General features: G+C 37.7%; 3 protein-coding genes, 1 long non-coding RNA gene and 1 pseudogene across 5 annotated transcripts; all 5 read left to right on the top strand.

Annotated features, from left to right (window-relative positions):
- LOC107632983 overlaps positions 1 to 2,408 on the top strand; it is a 14,147-nt pseudogene extending 11,739 nt beyond the window's left edge.
- Positions 5,174 to 6,332, top strand: LOC110262397 (zinc finger protein BRUTUS-like). The gene is made up of 2 exons (XM_021118779.1): positions 5,174 to 6,046; positions 6,134 to 6,332. Exons 1-2 carry the CDS (start codon positions 5,524 to 5,526, stop codon positions 6,313 to 6,315), a joined length of 705 nt encoding a protein of 234 aa, XP_020974438.1. The 5' UTR covers positions 5,174 to 5,523; the 3' UTR covers positions 6,316 to 6,332.
- Positions 7,742 to 8,448, top strand: LOC110269438. Its single transcript, XM_021117264.1, has 2 exons — positions 7,742 to 8,154; positions 8,227 to 8,448. Exons 1-2 carry the CDS (start codon positions 7,768 to 7,770, stop codon positions 8,446 to 8,448), a joined length of 609 nt encoding a protein of 202 aa, XP_020972923.1. The 5' UTR covers positions 7,742 to 7,767.
- On the top strand, positions 8,982 to 9,870 carry LOC110269660. Of its 2 annotated transcripts, none has more exons than XR_002358422.1 (4): positions 8,982 to 9,062; positions 9,274 to 9,327; positions 9,446 to 9,532; positions 9,737 to 9,870. It is a non-coding gene; the product is annotated as an uncharacterized LOC110269660 (long non-coding RNA). The 2 variants fall into 2 exon arrangements; XR_002358423.1 differs by having other exon boundaries at positions 8,991 to 9,050.
- On the top strand, positions 10,865 to 12,325 carry LOC110269437. Its single transcript, XM_021117263.1, has 6 exons — positions 10,865 to 10,981; positions 11,143 to 11,271; positions 11,362 to 11,496; positions 11,790 to 11,902; positions 11,973 to 12,066; positions 12,152 to 12,325. Exons 1-6 carry the CDS (start codon positions 10,907 to 10,909, stop codon positions 12,323 to 12,325), a joined length of 720 nt encoding a protein of 239 aa, XP_020972922.1. The 5' UTR covers positions 10,865 to 10,906.

Below are 19,343 nucleotides of genomic sequence, written 5' to 3'. Positions count from 1 at the left end.
CATTCCATATTTTCATTCAAAACCGTGCATGAGACTTTCATCTTGCACGGCTCCTAAGTGATAAAAGAAAGAAGAACTCATTTTCTTTCTTTTTTGATTACCTTCCTCGCGTATGTATAAGACCGAATCCATTCGATTTAAAATTTTCAAAAGGATTACTATATTAATCCTTAACTTTTTGAGGAATCCTTCATCAGTCGTTGTGAATGACCGAGAAACAGGAAATTTTTTATGCCCATCCCTTGTTTGGACTCGCATTGGTTCTGGGCATAACGTGGGGTTTAGGGGTTGTTGTATTAAATAGCTGGCCAAATGGGATGATAGTACCCTTAAGTTTGGGGCTCAGAGTGATATGGTGCCATCGACTAACATCAACACATTCAAATTATTGAACCTTTAATGTGATATTAATAAATATAACTAAAGCCAAATTTACTTATCAACTTTGTACATTACTTGTATCCATAAATCTTTAAGCTGTTAACATTTGGTCTGATAAGAAGTATTTTATATAAAACTTACAGCTAAAGTTGATTTCAGGAAGAAATTGAATTAAGAATTCACGTATATTCCAATGCAAGTGGAATTTGTAAAACTGAGTAAGTAGAAATCCTTTTGGATGTGTCTGAATTTAATTTTCCCCCTTTTCTTGGGTGATATCAGGTATTTCCTTTGCTTATTGAGAAGTTCTCTCTCGAGGAGCAGGCATCTTTAGTTTGGCAGTTTCTTTGCAGTATTCCTGTGAACATGATGACAGAATTTCTTCCATGGCTTTCAAGATCCATATCACCTGATGAACGACTGGATTTGCAGAATTGCTTAATCAAGATAGTGCCAGAGGAAAAGCTTCTTCAAAAGGTGTGGTTTTAAATTTTAAATTCTGTATAAGGCATTGCTGATTCCTTTTCTTGTTGATGTTGCTTTATGGGTTGAAGCTGATATGTGATTATAATATATACAATTCTTACTTATTGAAGGTATTTTCAAGTGGATGGAAGGGAGAAGCAGTGTTAACACAGTTGACAGTTGCGTAAAACATTCTCAAGTTCAATCTAGTAGTAGCCCATCAACTGGAAAAAGGAAATATTCTGGATCTACCCTGGATGACTCTGATGCCATTGGAACACATCCTATAGATGAAATATTGCTCTGGCATAATGCAATTAGAAAATAGCTAAGTGAGATAGCAGTGGAGACCAGAAAGATACAAAGTTCAGGGGATTTTACAAATCTATCCTCTTTTAATCAAAGATTGCAGTTCATTGCTGAAGTTTGTATATTTCATAGGTACCACCTTAGTTTAGCTTACCCAATTATGTTTCTTTTAAAAATTTCCATACTTGATTCATGGTACTGTATGTATTTTTCTGCAAACTTATAGTATTGTAAATCTGATGTTATTTGAATAGCAAAGACAACCTTCCATGTCTGAGGTATTGATTATTTATTACTGGCAATGTAGTATTGCTGAGGACAAAGTTATTTTTCCAGCAGTAGATGGAGAATTGTCATTTTTTCAGGAGCATGCTGAAGAAGAAAGCCAATTTAATGACTTTCGGTGTTTGGTTGAAGGTATTCAAAGTGAAGGAGCAACATCTAATTCAGAAGTTGAATTCTTTTCAAAGTTATGCTCACATGCTGATCATATAATGGAAACCATAGAGACATTTCCGTAATGAAGAAGTTCAGGTGAGTCATAAATGTTTATGTGATAATGTTTGGAGGTGTTTGTTGGAAATTCGGAATTAGTTAGCAAATTTGATTTTATTCTGCAACATAAAGATTGATATATTTGGTTTGTGGGATATGCATCATATGTTCAAAGTTGATAAATATGACCAATTCTCATATATATTAGTTAATTAACCGAATTTTATCATAAGTATGACACTGAAAGTTTTTGTTTCATAGTGCGTAATTAAATTTTATTCTGTGATTTTGACAAGATAGTTGCAACACAAGTTACCTTTCAAGGAATGTTAAATGCGCTTAATTGATCTATTCCATAGGTCCTTCCACTTGCAAGAAAGCACTTTAGCTTTAAAAGGCAATGCGAACTTCTGTATCAAAGCTTGTGCATGATGCCTCTGAAATTGATTGAGCGTGTCCTTCCATGGTTGATAGGATCATTAACAGCAGAAGAAACAAAGATGTTTCTGAGAAACATGCAGTTGGCAAGTTATATGTCTATTTTAATATATTTGCCTGCTTAAAGAAATGAAATTTCACAATTTCATCCGACAATTTTTCATCCAAAAACAAAAGTCTATATCTGACAATATCCCAATCTGTTTCAGTTCCAGAAATGGATTCTGCTATAGTTACACTCTTCTCTGGGTGGGCTTGCAAGGCTCGTATTGAAGGTCTATGTTTGTCTTCTGGTGCTTCAGGCTGCTGTCCTGTTCAAAGACTTTCTGATACAGAAGAAAACATTGCTTGGCCATTCTGTGCTTGTGCTTCCGCATCATCTGTAAGAGATTGTTTAGTATTAGACAAATCAGATGGGAACATAAAGTCAGCCAAGCGAAACTTATTAGAGTCCCACAACTAGGGGTGTTCATGGTTCAGTTTTTTCATAAACTGAACTGAAACTGCACTAAACCATTTTAAATGGTTTAGAAACTGAACCAAACTACTTTGTCAAATAAGAAACTGGTTTTAAACCAGTTTACAATACAGTGCACCAGTTTAAACCAGTTCATAAAAATAAAACCAGTTTTAATTGAAAAAACCAGTTTAAACTGGTTTATAGGCTAAAACTAGTTTTAACTTTTAACATATATAAAATTAGTTTTTACATTTTCTCTCTCCCCCTCTCTCTCCCATTCTCTCTCTCTTCTTCTCTCCCTCTCTCCCCCCCCTCTCTCTCTCTCTCTCTCTCTCTCTCTCCCCTTTCCCCTCTTTCTCCCCTCCCCTCTCTTTGTCTTTCTCTCTCTCTCCCCCTCCTCTCTCCCTCTCTTTTTCTCTCTCTCCCCCTTTTCTCCCTCTCTATCCCTTTCTCTCATTCTCTCTCTCCCCTATCCCTCTTCCTCTCTCTCTCTCTCTCTCTCTCTCTCTCTCTCTCCCTATTCACCATTCTTCTCCCCCTCCTCTCTCTTAACATATATAAAATTAGATTTTACATTTTTTTTCTTTCCCTCTCTCTCTCCCTCCCTCTCTCTCTCTCTCCTTTTCTCCCTTCTCTCCCTTTTTCTCTTTTCTTTCCTTCTTTCTCTCTTTCTCCTCTTCTTTCCCTCTCTCTCCCTCCTTTCTCTCTCTCTCTCTCCTTCTCTCCTTTTCTCTCTCTCCTTCCCCTCTCACTCTTCCTCTTCTCTCTCTCTCTCCCCTCTTTCTCCCCTTCCCCTATCTTTGTCTTCCTCTCTCTCCCCCTTTTCCTTTTCTCTCTCTCTCCCACTCTCTTCTTATCTTCCTCTCTCTTCCCCTCCTCTCTCTCTTTCTCTCTCTCCCCTGCCCTTTTTCTCCCCCTCCCTTTTCTTTCTCTCTCCCTTTTCTCCCTCTATCCCTTTCTCTCATTCTCTCTCCCCTATCCCTCTTCCTCTCTATCTCTCTCTCCCTCTCTCTCCTTCCCTCTTCTCTCTCTCTCTCTCCCTATCTCACTTTCTCTCCTTCCCTCTTCCCCTCCTCTCTCTCTCTGTCTCTCTCACTTTCTCTCTCTCTCTCTTCCTCTCTCTCTCTCTCTTGCACTCTTTCTCCCCCACCCTTCTCTCTCTTTCTCTCTCTGTCTCCTCATTTTCTTCCTCCTCTCTCTCTTTTTCCTATCTTTCTTTCTCCCCTATTTTTTCTTCTTTTCTCTCTCCCTCTTTCTCTCTCTTATTTTGGATAAATAAGGGGGAGAAAAAGAGAGAGAAGAAGGATATAGAGTGAGAAAAGGTTGAGAGAGAAAGAGAAAAGAGAGAAAGGAAGTGAAGAAAGAGGAGAAAGAAAGAGAGGAGTGCGAAGAAAGAGAGAGAAGAGGAGAGAAAAAGAAAGAAAAGGGGGAGAGAGAGAAATAGGAGAGAAAAAGAGAGAAAAAGGAAAAAGAAGAGAGAGAGAAAGAGGAAGGGAGAAGGGAGGGAGAGAGAGAGGAGGGAGAGGAGAGAGAGGGAAAAGAGAGGGAGAGAGAGCGAGAGGAAAAAGAAAGAGAGAGAGAGAGGAGGGGAAGAAAGAGGAGAAGGAGAGAGAGAGGAAGAAGAGGGGGAGAGCTCGAGAGAGGAAGAGGAAGGAAAGAGAGAGAGAGAGAGAGGAAGGAATCGGGAGAGAGAGGGAGAGGAGGGAAATGAGGGAGAGAGAGAAAGAGAGAGAGATATATATATATGGGAGGGGAGGAAGAGGAGAGAGAGAGAAAGAAAGGGGAAGAGAGAGGGAGAGAGAGAAGAGAGAGAGAAAGAGGAGGAGAGAGAGGGGATGGAGAGGAGAGAGAGAGAGAAAGAAAAGGGGAGAGCGAGAAAAAAGAGGGAGAGAGAGAGAGAGAGAGGAAGGAATCGGGAGAGAGAGAGAGAGAGAGAGAGAGAGAGAGAGAGAGAGAGAGAGACGAAGAGAGATGGGAGGGGAGGGAGAGGAGAGAGAGAAAGAGAGAGAGAGAGAGAGAGAGAGAGAAAGAAAGGGGAAGAGAGAGGGAGAGGGAGAGAGAGAGAGGAGAGGGAGAGGAAGAGAGACGGGAAGGGAGAGGGAGAGAGAGAGGGAAAAGAGAGAGAGAAGGGAGAGAGAGAGAGAGAGAGAGAGAGAGAGAGAAAGAGAGAAGGAGGGAGACAAAGAGGAGAGAGAGAGAGAGGGGAGAGAAAGAAGAAAGGAGAAAGAGAGAGAAGGGAGAGAGGGGAGAGAAAGAGGAGAGAGAAGGGAGAAAGGGGGGAGAAAGAGGAGCGAGAGAGGAAGGGGAGAGAGAAAGTGAAGGGAGAGAGAGAAAGAGTATGTAAAAACTAATTTAGAGTTTAAATAAAACCAGTTTTAATTTGGTTTTAAACTAAACTGAACCATAAAAACTGGTTTTTAATAAACTGGTTTTCATAAAAACTATGGTTTCAGTTCAGTTTCAATTCAGTTCAGTGAAACCAGTTTTTTTGCACACCCCTACCCACAACAATGGTGATATCACTGAAAATCCAGAGACTTAAAATGTCCATAAACAATGTTTTGCTACTCGGTCTTGTTGTGTGCCAGGTTTAGGAGTAAACAGTAACAATTTGGGGCTGAGTTCTATTTCTACAGCCAAGTCCTTGCGGTCCTTGTCTTTCAACTCTTCTGCCCCATCTCTTAATTCCAGTCTTTTTTGTATGGGAAACAGAAAGCAGCTCATCTGATGTTGGATCTGCACAAAGACCAATTGATACCATATTTAGTTTCCACAAAGCTATACGAAAAGATTTGGAGTATCTAGATGTTGAATCTGGAAAGCTGAGTAATGGTGATGAGATAGTTCTTCGGCAATTTAGTGGAAGATTTCGTCTTTTATGGGGTTTATATAGAGCTCATAGTAATTCAGAAGATGATATAGTATTTCCAGCATTGGAGTCAAAAGAGGCACTTCATAATGTGAGTCATTCATACATGTTGGACCATAAGCAGGAAGAACAATTATTTGAGGATATTTCCTGTGTTCTTTCTGAGCTTTCTATGCTTCACGAAGCCTTGCAGATGAACCATATGCTAGAGAACTTAAGTGAAAGTAATTTTAGAACTTCTGATTCCAAGGGTAGTGAGAATATTAAAAAGTATAATGAACTCGCAACTAAGCTTCAAGGAATGTGCAAATCCATAAGGGTTACTCTGGATCATCATCTTTTCAGGGAGGAGTGTGAACTGTGGCCATTATTTGGGAAACATTTCACTGTAGAAGAACAGGACAAGATAGTGGGACGGATAATTGGAACAACTGGAGCCGAAGTTCTCCAATCAATGTTGCCATGGGTAACTTCCGCGCTTACTCAAGATGAACAGAACAAAATGATGGACACATGGAAGCAGGCAACTAAAAACACTATGTTCAATGAATGGCTCACTGAATGCTGGAAAGATAGTCCAGCACCTATAACACAGATAGAAACTTCAGATCATAACACTTCTCGAAGAGGTTTATATTGAGCTTTAGTTTCTTCCATGTTTTATGGAAATTGTATGATAGATATTAATATCATAGATTGGTATTGTTCATTCTTAGGTGCTGAATATCAAGAAAGCTTGGACCATAATGATCAAATGTTCAAGCCTGGTTGGAAAGACATATTCCGGATGAACCAGAATGAACTTGAGTCAGAGATCCGAAAGGTTTATCGTGATTCAACTCTTGATCCAAGGAGAAAGGCATACCTTGTGCAGAATCTGATGACAAGGTCTGTATAAGTGAGCATGATTCTCTGATTTTATTTAAACCTAGCTTTATTTATAGCACCTTGCCCTTTCCTCATGAACATACACTCATTGATTAGCTATTTGTGTACTGTAGTCATTGGATAGCTGCTCAGCAGAAATCACTGAAAGCCATAACTGAAGTAGCATATATTAATGATACCTTTTATTATTTGATTATCATATCGGGCCTGCTACACATACAAGCAAAAACGAGTTACAAGTTTTACAAGTTGGCCCAGCCCATAAACAATACACGCGCATGAAGAGGGATTGAATGGAGCGTAACATTCACGCGCTACCCACTCAAACGGTTACGTTCGCTTCGAGTAATGGCAGACTCTTCCACTTCTTCCACTTCTCAAAGCAATTCAAAGAAAACGAAACCCTTCCATTTTCCAGCAAAATTCGAAAATCAAGATATACATGCCGTCGCTAACCTTCGAAACCTCCATCAACACACCATCAAACTCTCGATCAAGAATCTCTAGAGAAAACAAAGCTACAATACTCAAGGTACGTTACATTACAATTCCTGTATATTTTCCAGATTACGAACTAGGTTTTACTTTTCTTCTACGTTGTTGTTCTAGGTTTTACTGTTATTCTTGCTTCTTTGTTACACTGTTCTTCTACGTTGTTGTTCTATGTTTTACTGTTATTCTTGTTGTTCTAGATCTTCTGGTAACTGATTTTTGGGGGTATATTTCGTAGATTGGGGGGTGTATATTGCTTGACCTTGTAATGTTGCTTGATATTGAAGCATGTTTGAGTGATACCTGACTGATATATATGGATGTATCTGAATCATATCTATGGGTGTATCTCACTGTTATCAATGGGTGTATCTGAATCATATCTATGGGTGTATCTTACTGTTATCAATGGGTGTATCTGACTCATATATATGGGTGTATCTGACTCATATATATAGGTGTATCTTACTGATATCTTTGGGTGTATTTTTTATTTCAGAGAAAATGGCAGCAAGAAACCAAACAAAAGACCTTAAGTGTGCCACACATCTCCTAAGTGATAAATTCAGAAACATGAGTGAGGAGAAGAAGGCGATTGTGAGGGATCTTGGATTCGGTGGGTTGATGCACATCCCACCACTAAGGGTGCATCACCAACTGTTAAGGGAGCTGGCAAACAACTTCAAACTTGGGGAGAACAGACTGGAAACAGGATATGGTTCTTTTAAAATAACACCAAGAAAGATAGGTCATGCGCTTGGCATCAATGCAACAGGTAACTAGCTAAAAATTATAGGTGTATATTAACTGATGCTTGGGTGTATATTTGAACCGACTTTGATACTTTGTTGTTTTCCTTTTTGTAGGAAATCTGTTTCCTCAGAAAGTGGATTATAAGAAACTTTCTGAGGATGACAAAGTAATTTTTAAAAGATTCTAGGGTAAGACCCTCAAAAGTCTTATAGATGAGATGATGGATATTGGCGTTGGTAACGAAGAGGAACGCCTAATGTTCAAGAGGATTTTCATCCTCTATATACAGATGGCGTTCCTTTTGCCAACGACAATAAACAAAATCTCGCCTGTGCACCTGGCCCCAATTTTTGAGATGGACAGCATAACGGAGCGAAACTGGGGGGGGCATGTTTTGACCTTTATCATCAAGGGCATCACCGACTACAAGGAGAAAAAGAAGAAGGCAATTGATGGCTGCCTCTTTGTCCTGATGATAATTTACTTTCATCTTTCAAAAAACAAAGGCAAGAAGAGGGCTGAAAGACCGCCAAAACCCTGGATTGCCAACTGGAGTAAGGAGCAGTTGGTGGAAAGAATGAGTGCAGAAACAGAGAAAATTTTGGTAAGTGAAGATAATATGTTGGGTGTATTTTATTTACCTGAATGTTGCTAACTAAAATATCTAATGTTTCAGGGAATTGTAAAGATGGTGGAGACAAGAGAAAAAATGAAAAAAATAGAAAAAAAAGAAAAAAAAACAAGAAATAAAAAAAATAAAAAAAGGAAGGCGAGTTCAACATCGTCTTCGGAGACAGAAACAACTACTGACAATGGCAGTTCTACCTCTGAGTCTGAGACTCAAGAAGACTCAGAGGATTCACCAAGAAAACACCCCAGCAAAAAGGGGAAAAAGTAAGTACCATACTTGGGTGTAATTCCTTTGTCGAGTTGGGTGTATTTTGTGGAACCATTTGGGTGTATTTTGTTGATCAAGTTGGGTGTATGTAGTTCATTAAGTTAGGTGTATTTCGTTTGCTGAGTTGGGTGTATATTGTCCATTCAGTTGGGTGTATCTTGTGCATTCATTTGGGTGTATTTTATATCTTTAGTATGTTCTAAATAATGATTGTTTGCCTTCCAGAATGGACTCCAGAAAAAGAAAGAAGAGTCAAGAGGAGTCAGATTCTGATTCAGAATCTGAATCTGAATCAAGTGATGAGTAATGTTCTGAAATTATTACTCCTTTCTTTTGGCTTCATTATAAAGATTTCATGTATTAACTGAAGTGTCTCTTATTAACTTATAGAAGCGAAGAATCATCACCGGTGGAGAAGGAAAAGAAAAAGAAAAAGACAAAAACAACACCAAAAAAGTAAGCACTTTTTTGGATAAATATTCTGTGATAAAATTAATTTTTTATTTCTGATTCATACTTTTTTTTCCACCCAGAACACAACCCAAAAAGAAAAAAGTTGTTGTTGAGCATTCATCTCCTGAAGAAGATCAATACTTTGATGGGTACAGTACCTTGTAAGCTATATTACCATCTATCATTGTAATTATTTTTGTTAACATCTTCTTTTATGAATGTAGTGAGAGATATGAAATATCAAGTGAAGATCTAGATGAATGGCTAAGGGGAAACGTTGAAAAAACTGCTGCAGAGGGGTATGTCTTGTTGTGGTGTCTATTTCAGATTTTAGTGTGTTTTCTTTGCTAATAATTGTTTCTTGTTTCGCAGGGAGAACGAAGCTGACCTGCGATCGACAAAAGGTCGCTATGTCTCCTCTGAAATGTAAGAAGCTTTATTTAATAAAATCTTGTTATCATGATTTGGGTGTATTTTGTGGAACCATTTCGGTGTATTTTATACCTGTATCATATTTTGTCTGAATAACATGAAATCTGTTTAGAATACCGGCTGTGAACTTGGGAAGTGATGATCCTTCCTCTCAAGGACGCACAGAATAGAGTAGTGTAAACCAGCCGGCAGAGAGCATGTAATTTCTCTTTCAAATAACCGTTACTTTTGTTCTTCTATTACCTTCTACTTCTAATTCTGTATATATTTTTTTTAGAAAAAAAGCCCTTTATTATTTTATTCAAGAAAAAAAAAGGCAAGAAAAAAAAGCAAAAACTGCAAGTATGTAAGTTCTCAAAAAACAAAGCCTGTCTTCTTTTTGAATTGTTCGGGTGTATTTTAGGTTGAGTCCGGTTCAACAGTCAGCCAGTGAGCCGGCTGATTCGAATATGATGGTTGTGAGGGAACAGACACCGTCGGATGCGCTTGCAATGTGAGTTTTCCAAGAATATTTCAACCTTATAACCTTATTATTTTCAAAGGCGTTGTTAACATTTCATTTTTCTTCTTGTTTAGAGTCCCAATTTAAGTTTTTGTGCCGGCGTCCCAAACAACCACTGTGCCGGAACTTCAAGAAACACCTGAGACAGATTTTGAACCAACCTCTCTGCTACAGATTGAAGGAACTACAGAAACGTAAGAAATAGTATTGGGTGAATATTTGTTTAGAGTTTGGGTGTATATTTGGTTACAGTTCGGGTGTATATTTGGTAACAGTTTGGGTGTATATTGTTCCTGAGTAGTTTTTTTTACGCCATGATTAATTTTGTGTAACTGTGCAGCACTCCTAAACCCCCCTCCCCAACAACTTCAAGAAACCACACCCACGCTTCCCCCAGCTCCATCTAAAATGTAAGTTCATCAGACTAAAATCAATCTTTGCTTATGATCCGTATATTCTTACTCTTATAATACGTTATACATGATGACGCAGTCATCCAGCCGCAGAAGACGTTGCTGCCCTGATGATGATGGCACGGATAGCATCCTATGTTCCTAAAACAGATCCAGTGCCATCATTCAGCCTTGGCTTGACTGATTCAAGCCAGGAGGGAGCGTCAACGCAGGAGACAGAAAGGGCAAAATCTCCAGAAACTGCAAATTTTCTAGAACAATTAGACGATTTGGTACAAAAAATAGCAAGCAGTGCGGCGAAAGAAAAAAGTAAAAGTCCACAAATTCAAAGGGAGATTGGGAGAGAAAGTTCTGGGAAGTTTGAAACTTCTGAGGGAATAAATCAGATTACGGATGATATGAAAGAAAAGTGCTACATCTGGGGGACGCGACTGAAGACATACGCAGATGGCGGTACTAACGAGTATGACCACATGTGTACTCTGATTGCCCAAGATAATTACATTTTAAATAGAATGCACCTTGCATCCCTCCAGGCAGAAAGTTATATAGAATCTGAGGTAATATTAGAATAACATTAATGTTTTTACACCAAAGTTTACTGCTATGTTTATTAATGTAAATTGATTTCGGCATATATTTATAGATTGTATCTGCCATGTGCATCATCCTCAACCAGAAAAATGATAAAAGGTTTCAAGAACAAGTATACTGTCTCCCCCCCGATATTGCGGTAAGTGTTACTTCTACGAATTTTAGGTGTATTTTCTGTATTGATTTGGTTGTATTTTTTACGTTTGATTGGGTGTAAGTTGTTTAGTCATTTGGGTGTATTTAAAGTATTCACTTGGGTGTATTTTCAGTATTTCATTTGTTGTTTCGCAATTGTTGCAGAACATGGCCCTTTCGAAGCACCCAAAGGGGGAATTCATATCACCTAAAACCAATAAAGAATTCAAGGTGGAAGACTACCCGAGTTTTATTCCCTTCATAGATGCAAAAAAATTAACTTCTCATCGATATGTAAGTTTTCATTTGCTAAATTTGTTAGTACCGTTCTTTACTTATATGCCAAATAAAATAACACACTGTTGAAATGTGGCAATCATTCAGATTTTTGCACCTGTTTGCTACTCGGGCCATTGGTGGTTATGGGTGATTGATACAACAAAGCGGAGATGTCATATACTTGACCCGCTACACAAGAAAGCTCCAAGCGAAGAGAGAAAGCAGCTTAATAAATTTACTGTAAGTTGCCTCTGTGTTCTTTACTTTAATAGATAGGTCTATTTCAGTTCAATATAAGGTGTATGTATGTTTTGCTTTGGGTGTAATTATGATCTCCTTTGGGTGTAATTTCTTTGTCGAGTTGGGTGTATTTTGTTGAACCATTTGGGTGTATTTTGTTGATCAAGTTGGGTGTATGTTATTTATCAAGTTGGGTGTATTTCGTTAGTTGTGTTGGGTGTATATTGTCCATTTAGTTGGTTGTATCTTGTGCATTCATTCGGGTGTATTACTGATTTGTTTTGGTATTTAAGGGATATGTATTTTCAAGATTGAGAGCATATGCCGGTGGGGAACCTCTGAAGAAAGACGAGAAGGAGAAGGAAATTAAAGCATCATATGTTAAAATATCAGGCCAAAAATCAAGGTATAAATTTGGGACACTGAACATTAAACTTTCCTAAATGAGATTTGTAATTTATTTTCTTCTTTTTCAGCTATGACTGCGCTATCTACGTTATGAAGTGGCTTGAGTTAATTGAGCCGGAAAACATTAAAAAGGGAAAGTATGAATGGGATAATTGGAAACAGGTAACTGTCTTTAGAACTATATAACTCTGTATTACTTTACTGAATTAATATTGCTGTTTAAACAGAATATACTTTTTAATTGTAGGAGGAGGTGGACCACTATAGAGTGGAGTATGCTTCGCAGATACTATTCAGTGAAATGAATAAAGAGAGAGATCAAGCAATTAGAGAGAGTAATGCAATAAGGCTATCGAAGCCATCCTCCGTATTATTGAGTCCGTTTTGTCAAATAAATTCTACTGATATAGAAACTGCGTAATCCACTGCTAGCTAGTTTGTAAATTGAACAAATGCTATAAAAATTTGCCATTTATCAACAACTTCTATTCAATGTATATTTTTTTTCCATAGTTAAACTATTTGTGCTGTTAAACTATCTGTGATGTATTCAAAAGCTGTATTACAGGTGGTAAAATATGAATGAAAACATCAAGACAGATATAAACACAAATTATAAACTTTTACACCCAACGAAATGCTTAATATACACCCAAAATTGCTTAAAATATACACCCAAACTGTCTGTGATGTTAAACTGTCTGTGATGTATTCAAAAGCTGTATTACAGGTGGTAAAATATGAAGGAAAACATCAAAGGCAGATATAAACACAAAATATAAACTTTTACACCCAACGCAAGTTTAATATACACCCAAGATTGCTTAAAATATACACCCAAACTTTCTGTGTTGTTAAACTGTTTGTGCTGTATTCAAAATGTATGAATTACAGGTACTAAAATATGAAGAAAATCATCAAATCAAATATACACCCATAACCTTGCGAATTTTTACACCCAAATAAAGTTGAATATACACCCTGAAACCTATCCCCCCTGATGCTTTGAGACTAAAACCCTGAACCCTAAACACTTAAAACCTAAACCCTTACCCCTTACCTGTAAACCCTAAAACACAAATATTATATATATGTATCTATATGTAAAATGTGAATTAACAAAAATACACCCAAAATAACGGTGCTTTTACACCCATATTCTGTAAAACTATACACCGAAAGAGTTATCCCCTGCTGCTGGTACCCTGAACTGATAATTCATAACTTGTCCTTGATATTGGCTGGAATTTGAATGCACCACTGATGCAGCATCAAACAGGTTTATCTGAATATAACACTCACATATTAGCTAAACTATTAACGAGAAAAATAAACTCAATCGCCACAAATTTAAAGAACATTACTTTTACCTCGCTTAAAACTTTCATCTTCTTCTTCTTTGTGGCATTTGTGATCTGTTTGTCCAACTTTGAACCTAGCCTATTTTTTGGACGTCCTCTTGTTCGAATCCTTGGCGGGCTTTGAAGCTCGTTAACAGATTCCAAGTTGGCGTCTTCGTGGGATAAAGAAGATGTCCTCTTCCTTTTGGCTTTTAATGATTCCATCTCAGCCATGACGTTATCGTACGCACGGTGCAGAATTGCAGTCAGCTCCTCTGATTCGGATGCAAATTCGCAAATATTTTGCGAACAAAAAACCAATTGGTCGAACCTCTTGCTTTTTGGCTCCATTAGTGGCTCGTCGTGGCTGCTCTTGATGTGTGTGTGTCGCCTCTTTACCTTCTTGCTCCATCGTTCCAGTATATATCTAGGTGACACTTGGCTTACTTGTTCGAATCTTAACACGCTTAGTGCGTGACGACACAGTATCCCTCTCGACTCGAATAATAAGCATTGGCATTTTACCTCGGCTGCAACTGAGTCGTAAGTAACCACAAACTTGTTGAATATTGAGCTGGAAACTTGTTCTCCGACTTCGTATACTAAATAGCCTAGAGCGAAATTCGTTAATTTGGTGATGCAATTCGCCTTTCCTCTGAATTGCGCTTAGACTTTCCTAAACTTTTGATGAGTGTACGCATCTTGAAACTGAGCTTCAATGGAGGATTTGTTTACACACGGTATGACCGTATGAAAATCTGCAGCATCTGATTCTCTCTCTGCTTGCTCCCTGCTTCCGAGGCAATTATCGTATTGTTTGACGAACTGAATAAGCGAGCTGTTCCGGGTGATAAACTTGTTAAAAAATGAATGCATGCTCTCGCTCCTTTGTGTGCTTCTCATTCCTGTCCAGAAGTGGTGATCCAGATAGATAGGAACCCATATATGACGGTCTTCATACAGATCTGCAGAATACACCCAAACACAGACTATAAATACACCCGATAAAACATGCAATTTACACCTCTGCTACAGATTTTAAAAAGACATTACCTGAAAGCCACTTGTTGTCCGCAAGACCAAAATTGAGCAGAAAATCATTCAAATTCCTATCGAATGAGTCTTTGCTGTGAGAGTTCCAAACAACTTGGCTCATTTCTTGTACAATATTTGCATGTCCCTTGTACCCATTTAATTTGCTTGGAATCTTCTTCATGATGTGCCAAATACACCAACAGTGAATTGTTGTTGGCATACAGGCCTCTAAAGCCCTTTACATTGATGCGCATTGATCGGTGAGAAACCCTTTCGGAGCATTTCCTCCCATGCAACGAAGCCAACATTGAAATAATCATTTGAATGATTCAATTTCTTCGTTTTTCATCAAAGAGCATCCGAAAAATGTTGACTGACCATGATGATTCACCTCGACAAAAGAACCACATACCAAATTATACCTGAAATAAATTACCATAGTGCAGAATGCAAAATCATTAGGTACACCCCAACAAATGCTTCGTATACACCCAAAAAATAGCCAATATACACCTCTGCTACGGATTCATAAAAATACATTAATTTAGCATCATAAATAGGGACAGTTTGTTACCTGTTTGTATTGTAGGTGGTGTCGAATGAAATGACGTCTCCGAAATACTCAAAGGCAGCTCTGCTTCTTGCATCGGCCCAAAAAGCCAGCTTAATCGATTGATCCTCCTCGAGTTCGAGCTCAAAAAAGAAATTCTAATTCTTCTCTTTCATTCTTAACAAATATTTCCCGAATTCCTTTGCATCTTCTTGTTCGGAAACATTCCGCACTTCCCTGGTAATGTAATTCCTCACGTCTTTTTCGATAAAATTTAACTCGCGGTGACCCCCGGCAGCCGCAACAAATGATTGGTAGGTTTTGCTTGGTCGACATCCTTCAATGTGTGTATATAAATTCTTGCAGGACAGTTTAAACCGGCTGTCGGATTGGTCTTCTCGGTCGGAGATATTTTAGATTTCCATTTTTCCTCTCTGCTACATGTAATCAGTTGATTCTTAATCTCGTTTCCCTTCCTATTTGTGCTCCGAACTCTTGTAGAGAAACCTGCAGCCTTGGCGTAGTTCCTGTAAAATTTTCCAGCATTTTCAAGGGTGGTAAAAGTCATTCCAACCTTCGGAACAAACTGGTCATCAACAACCGAGAGAGGCTGCAGAATACACCCATAGATATGATTCAAATACACCCATAGATATAATTCAAATACACACAATCATGTCTGATATGATACACCAGAACCGCAACAACTCAACTAAAATGACAATAAAAGCCATAAACTGTAAATACACAGGTTGCAGAATACACCATATCAAAAACTAAAAACACACCCAATCATGTCTGATATAATACACCTGAACAACAACAACTCAATTAAAATAACAAAAAAGCAGTAAAGTGTATAAATACACCCACACTTCTAGCAGAAATATACCCAAAAAAGGTCTGATCTACACCCGAGCGTCTGCTATAAATTCCAGATAATTAATCAAAACTAATACATTACATTCAATCCACAGATTTATCTTCATGCATTATTTTGACAGTCAATGTTCACGAATTATTCCCCTACACATTGCTATACAAATTACTGCAACAAAATTCATAGTAATTTTATGTAAATCAAACCTCAGGAACTTCGTTAGATTCAAATTCATAGTCCACTTCGCCTGGATTCAGCTGACAATCTGAGGTTGAATCATCCATTATCTTCAAAAACGAATTCAAACTTTGATTTCAGAAATCGAATAGAAAACGAAGATGGAGTTGCAGAGTGAGAAACAAACGTAAATGATAAAGAACATACCAGTGAGAAAGGAGGGGAAAAAATGATCGAGAAGAAGGAGGAAGACGCGCGAGAAGAAGAACAACCAAATCTGAAAATAAGGAGAACGAAAAAGGAAACAGATCTTTTAAATTTGGTAGTTATATATACGCATGATATTTATATAGCGCGTGTGTTCAACGTATGTGTAGCAGCGCGTTTTTTGGGTTTATTACTTAATGAACTTGTAAAGCATACAAGCCTTAATGGCTTGTATGCAGAGCTTTTCTCTTATCATATATACTATTGCAGTAAAGACTAATCATAATCATATATTTTAATTAATCATGGTGATAATACTTTCCAATTCTCTTTTGAAAAGGAAAACGATTTAATCTGGGTGGAGAAGGAGATACCATAGTTGTTCAAAAATGATATCCTGAATATTAAAAGATGGTCAATAGACATGAAAGTGGTGAAGGATACTTTTTGTTTTGTTCCAATTTGGATCCAATTATAAAAGCTGCTAGAGTATTATAAAACAAAGGAATTGAAAAGGAAAATTGGATAATTTCTCGGTGTTATTCTTGATTTGGATGTCTTTCTTGTCAAAGGAAAGGAAGTGAGGATAGTGAAGGTGAGAATCTCCTCAGATGTAACTCAGAAATTGGAGCAATCGGTAAAAATTGCAGGTCCTAATGGTAGAGTAATAACAATTCAACTGCAGTATAAAAGAATAGGATGCTTTTGTTCCTTATGTGGCCATTTAGGTCACGAGACTCAGAGTTGTTCTAATACTCAAGAAGGTGGTAATAAAGATGATAGCCTAGAAGGTGAATGGGAGGAGTGGTTGAAGACAGACCAGACGAAAAAAAGAATTGAGGCTATGAAAGAAAACACTTGTTGTAATTATTCTATAATTAGTACAGATTTGTTTATATTAGGATAGATTTGGTGCAGATTTGTTTTGAATAGCTTTTATTACCTATTATTTTCTTTCCTTAATTAGGTTGTAAATAATCTTAATATTCTGTATGTAATCACACTCTAAGTGAAACAATTCAGAAATAATATTCAAAAATCTTCTTTTCAAGTTGGGATAGAGGTTGCTTACTCTAGACAAGGCATCTTTATTTCCCAAAAAAAATATATCCTAGATCTCCTCAAAGAGATTGGTAAGTTGGATTGTAAGATAACTGGAGTGCCCATAGAGAAAAATCATAGAATTGGAAATGATGAGAAAAGCCCAAAGGTGGAGAAGGCACAGTACCAGAGGCTTGTGGGAAAACTCATCTACTTATCACACACCAGGCCTGACATAGCCTATGCAGTTAGTGTGGTTAGTCAATTCATGCATGATCCAAGAGAGAGACATTTGCAGGCTGTAAACAGAATTATTCAGTACTTGAAAGCCTCTCCAAAGAAAGGATTGCTATTCAAAAAGGAAGGGATTTTATCCATGAAAGTATATACTGATGCTGACTACGCTGGATTAATTATTGCTAGGAGATCCACCTCAGGATATTGCATGTTCTTGGGTGGAAACTTGGTGACATGGAGGAGCAAGAAGCAAAATGTAGTTGCAAGATCAAGTGCAGAGGTGGAATTTAGAGCCATGGCCCAAGGGATTTGCGAATTATTATGGATGAAGATCATACTTGATGACCTCAAAGTAAAGTATGAAGCTCCTATGGAACTGGTTTGTGATAATAAGTCTGCCATTAGTATTGCACACAATCCAGTTCAACATGACCGAACAAAGCATGTAGAAATAGACCGACATTTCATTAAGGAGAAATTGGACAATGGTCTTATAGCCACCAAGTACATTCCTTCAAGACTCCAATTGGCAGATATGTTCACTAAGAGACTTCCCACAGAGCATTTAAAAGACCTTACTTGCAAGCTGGGAATGATAGATATACATTCACCAGCTTGAGGGGGAGTGTTGTAATTATTCTATAATTAGTACAGATTTGTTTATTAGGACAGATTTGGTGCAGATTTGTTTTGAATAGCTTTTATTACCTGTTATTTTCTTTCCTTAATTATGTTGTAAATAATCTTTATATTCTGTATGTAATCACACTGTAAGTGAAACAATTCAGAAATAATATTCAAAAATCTTCTTTTCAAGTACACTAATTCTAGTAACCCGAGATTTGGCTGACAACAGGGAGAGAGATCGAAGAAGCCTACTTCAGTGTGTTTGCTTCGGAGTTTAGAAGCCTTATCAATGGAGGAAAAAGGGAGAGGTAACCAGGATGGACAACCTCTGATATTGCAGACTAGGAGAGGCAATAATAATATGCACAACGAGGTTACAATGGTGGTTCAACAACAAGGGCCAATAGAGAATACAATCACAGAAGATAGCGAGCAGAATCTCAATCAGTCACTCAAGGCCATTTAGTTTTTTTTTTCTCAATAAACAATTAGCCTTGCAGTGAAAACTTTACATTCTAATCAGAACCGAGATATAAGAGGTACTTAAGCTGGGGTTTCAACTAATAGACCAAAACTCAAGCATTTGGCAAGGAGTATTGTGGTAGGAAAAAATTCAGTAGCAGGAACTAAACGAATATACTCTGAACTCAAAAGAGAGAATAGGTAGCAGGGAGATAATATGGAGGATATGATCATGGCTAAAATGGGGAACGGTGCCAACCTACAATTCGCAACCTAACTCAATGAAGATGCTCTTCTGTAACTGCCGGAGTTTGGAGAAGACCCTAGCAGTTCACAATATTAAAGGAATTTGTCAATTCCATTATCCCGAAGCACTATTTCTCTATGAAACTAAAAATAATGCTTCATTTGTTCAGTTAGTGTGACAGATTGGGCTTCAAAAACTCTTACTGTATTGACCCTCAAGATACAACTGGGGGTTTGGAACTTGCTTGGAAGGATGAAATTTTGGTGATTAAGTCTACGGATTTCTTTATACATTATAGCTAGTTGAATTCTAGCAATAGCAAATTATGGAATATGGTGGCTGTTCATTTTCATAGTAAGAAAAACCTCAGAAATCAGCAATTTGAAAAGGTAACCCAAATTCTTTCTCCAAGGTTCATATTTTTTAGTAAAATCAAACAGTGTCGTCACAACATTGTTCAGTAGCATATTAGAAATCAAAGCAATTTGGAGAAGCTGATTCAAGAGATAAAGGTAAAGCTAGAAGCTGAAAAAGCAAAGAATGGCCTAACAAACAGAGCTACTATCCTCTTTTTGGAATCCACCCTACAAGATTCTATAGAGAAGGAGGAATGGTATTGGAAGAAGTCTACAATGA

This window comes from Arachis ipaensis, chromosome B03 (assembly GCF_000816755.2).
Source record: "Arachis ipaensis cultivar K30076 chromosome B03, Araip1.1, whole genome shotgun sequence".
Lineage (NCBI taxonomy): Eukaryota > Viridiplantae > Streptophyta > Magnoliopsida > Fabales > Fabaceae > Arachis > Arachis ipaensis.
Note: the sequence above shows the minus strand (reverse complement) of the source record. Positions and strands in the feature narration are given on the sequence as shown.

What these genes read in the sequence shown, in the direction of transcription:
- LOC110262397 (XM_021118779.1), top strand. Translation starts at nt 5,524, where the DNA reads ATGTTGGACCATAAGCAGGAAGAACAATTATTTGAGGATATTTCCTGT. An exon ending in TCATAACACTTCTCGAAGAG is followed by an intron (nt 6,047 to 6,133) that starts GTTTATATTGAG and finishes GTTCATTCTTAG; the next exon opens with GTGCTGAATATCAAGAAAGC.
- LOC110269438 (XM_021117264.1), top strand. Translation starts at nt 7,768, where the DNA reads ATGATGGATATTGGCGTTGGTAACGAAGAGGAACGCCTAATGTTCAAG. An exon ending in CAGAAACAGAGAAAATTTTG is followed by an intron (nt 8,155 to 8,226) that starts GTAAGTGAAGAT and finishes CTAATGTTTCAG; the next exon opens with GGAATTGTAAAGATGGTGGA.
- LOC110269437 (XM_021117263.1), top strand. Translation starts at nt 10,907, where the DNA reads ATGTGCATCATCCTCAACCAGAAAAATGATAAAAGGTTTCAAGAACAA. An exon ending in AGCAGCTTAATAAATTTACT is followed by an intron (nt 11,497 to 11,789) that starts GTAAGTTGCCTC and finishes TTGGTATTTAAG; the next exon opens with GGATATGTATTTTCAAGATT. An exon ending in ATATCAGGCCAAAAATCAAG is followed by an intron (nt 11,903 to 11,972) that starts GTATAAATTTGG and finishes CTTCTTTTTCAG; the next exon opens with CTATGACTGCGCTATCTACG.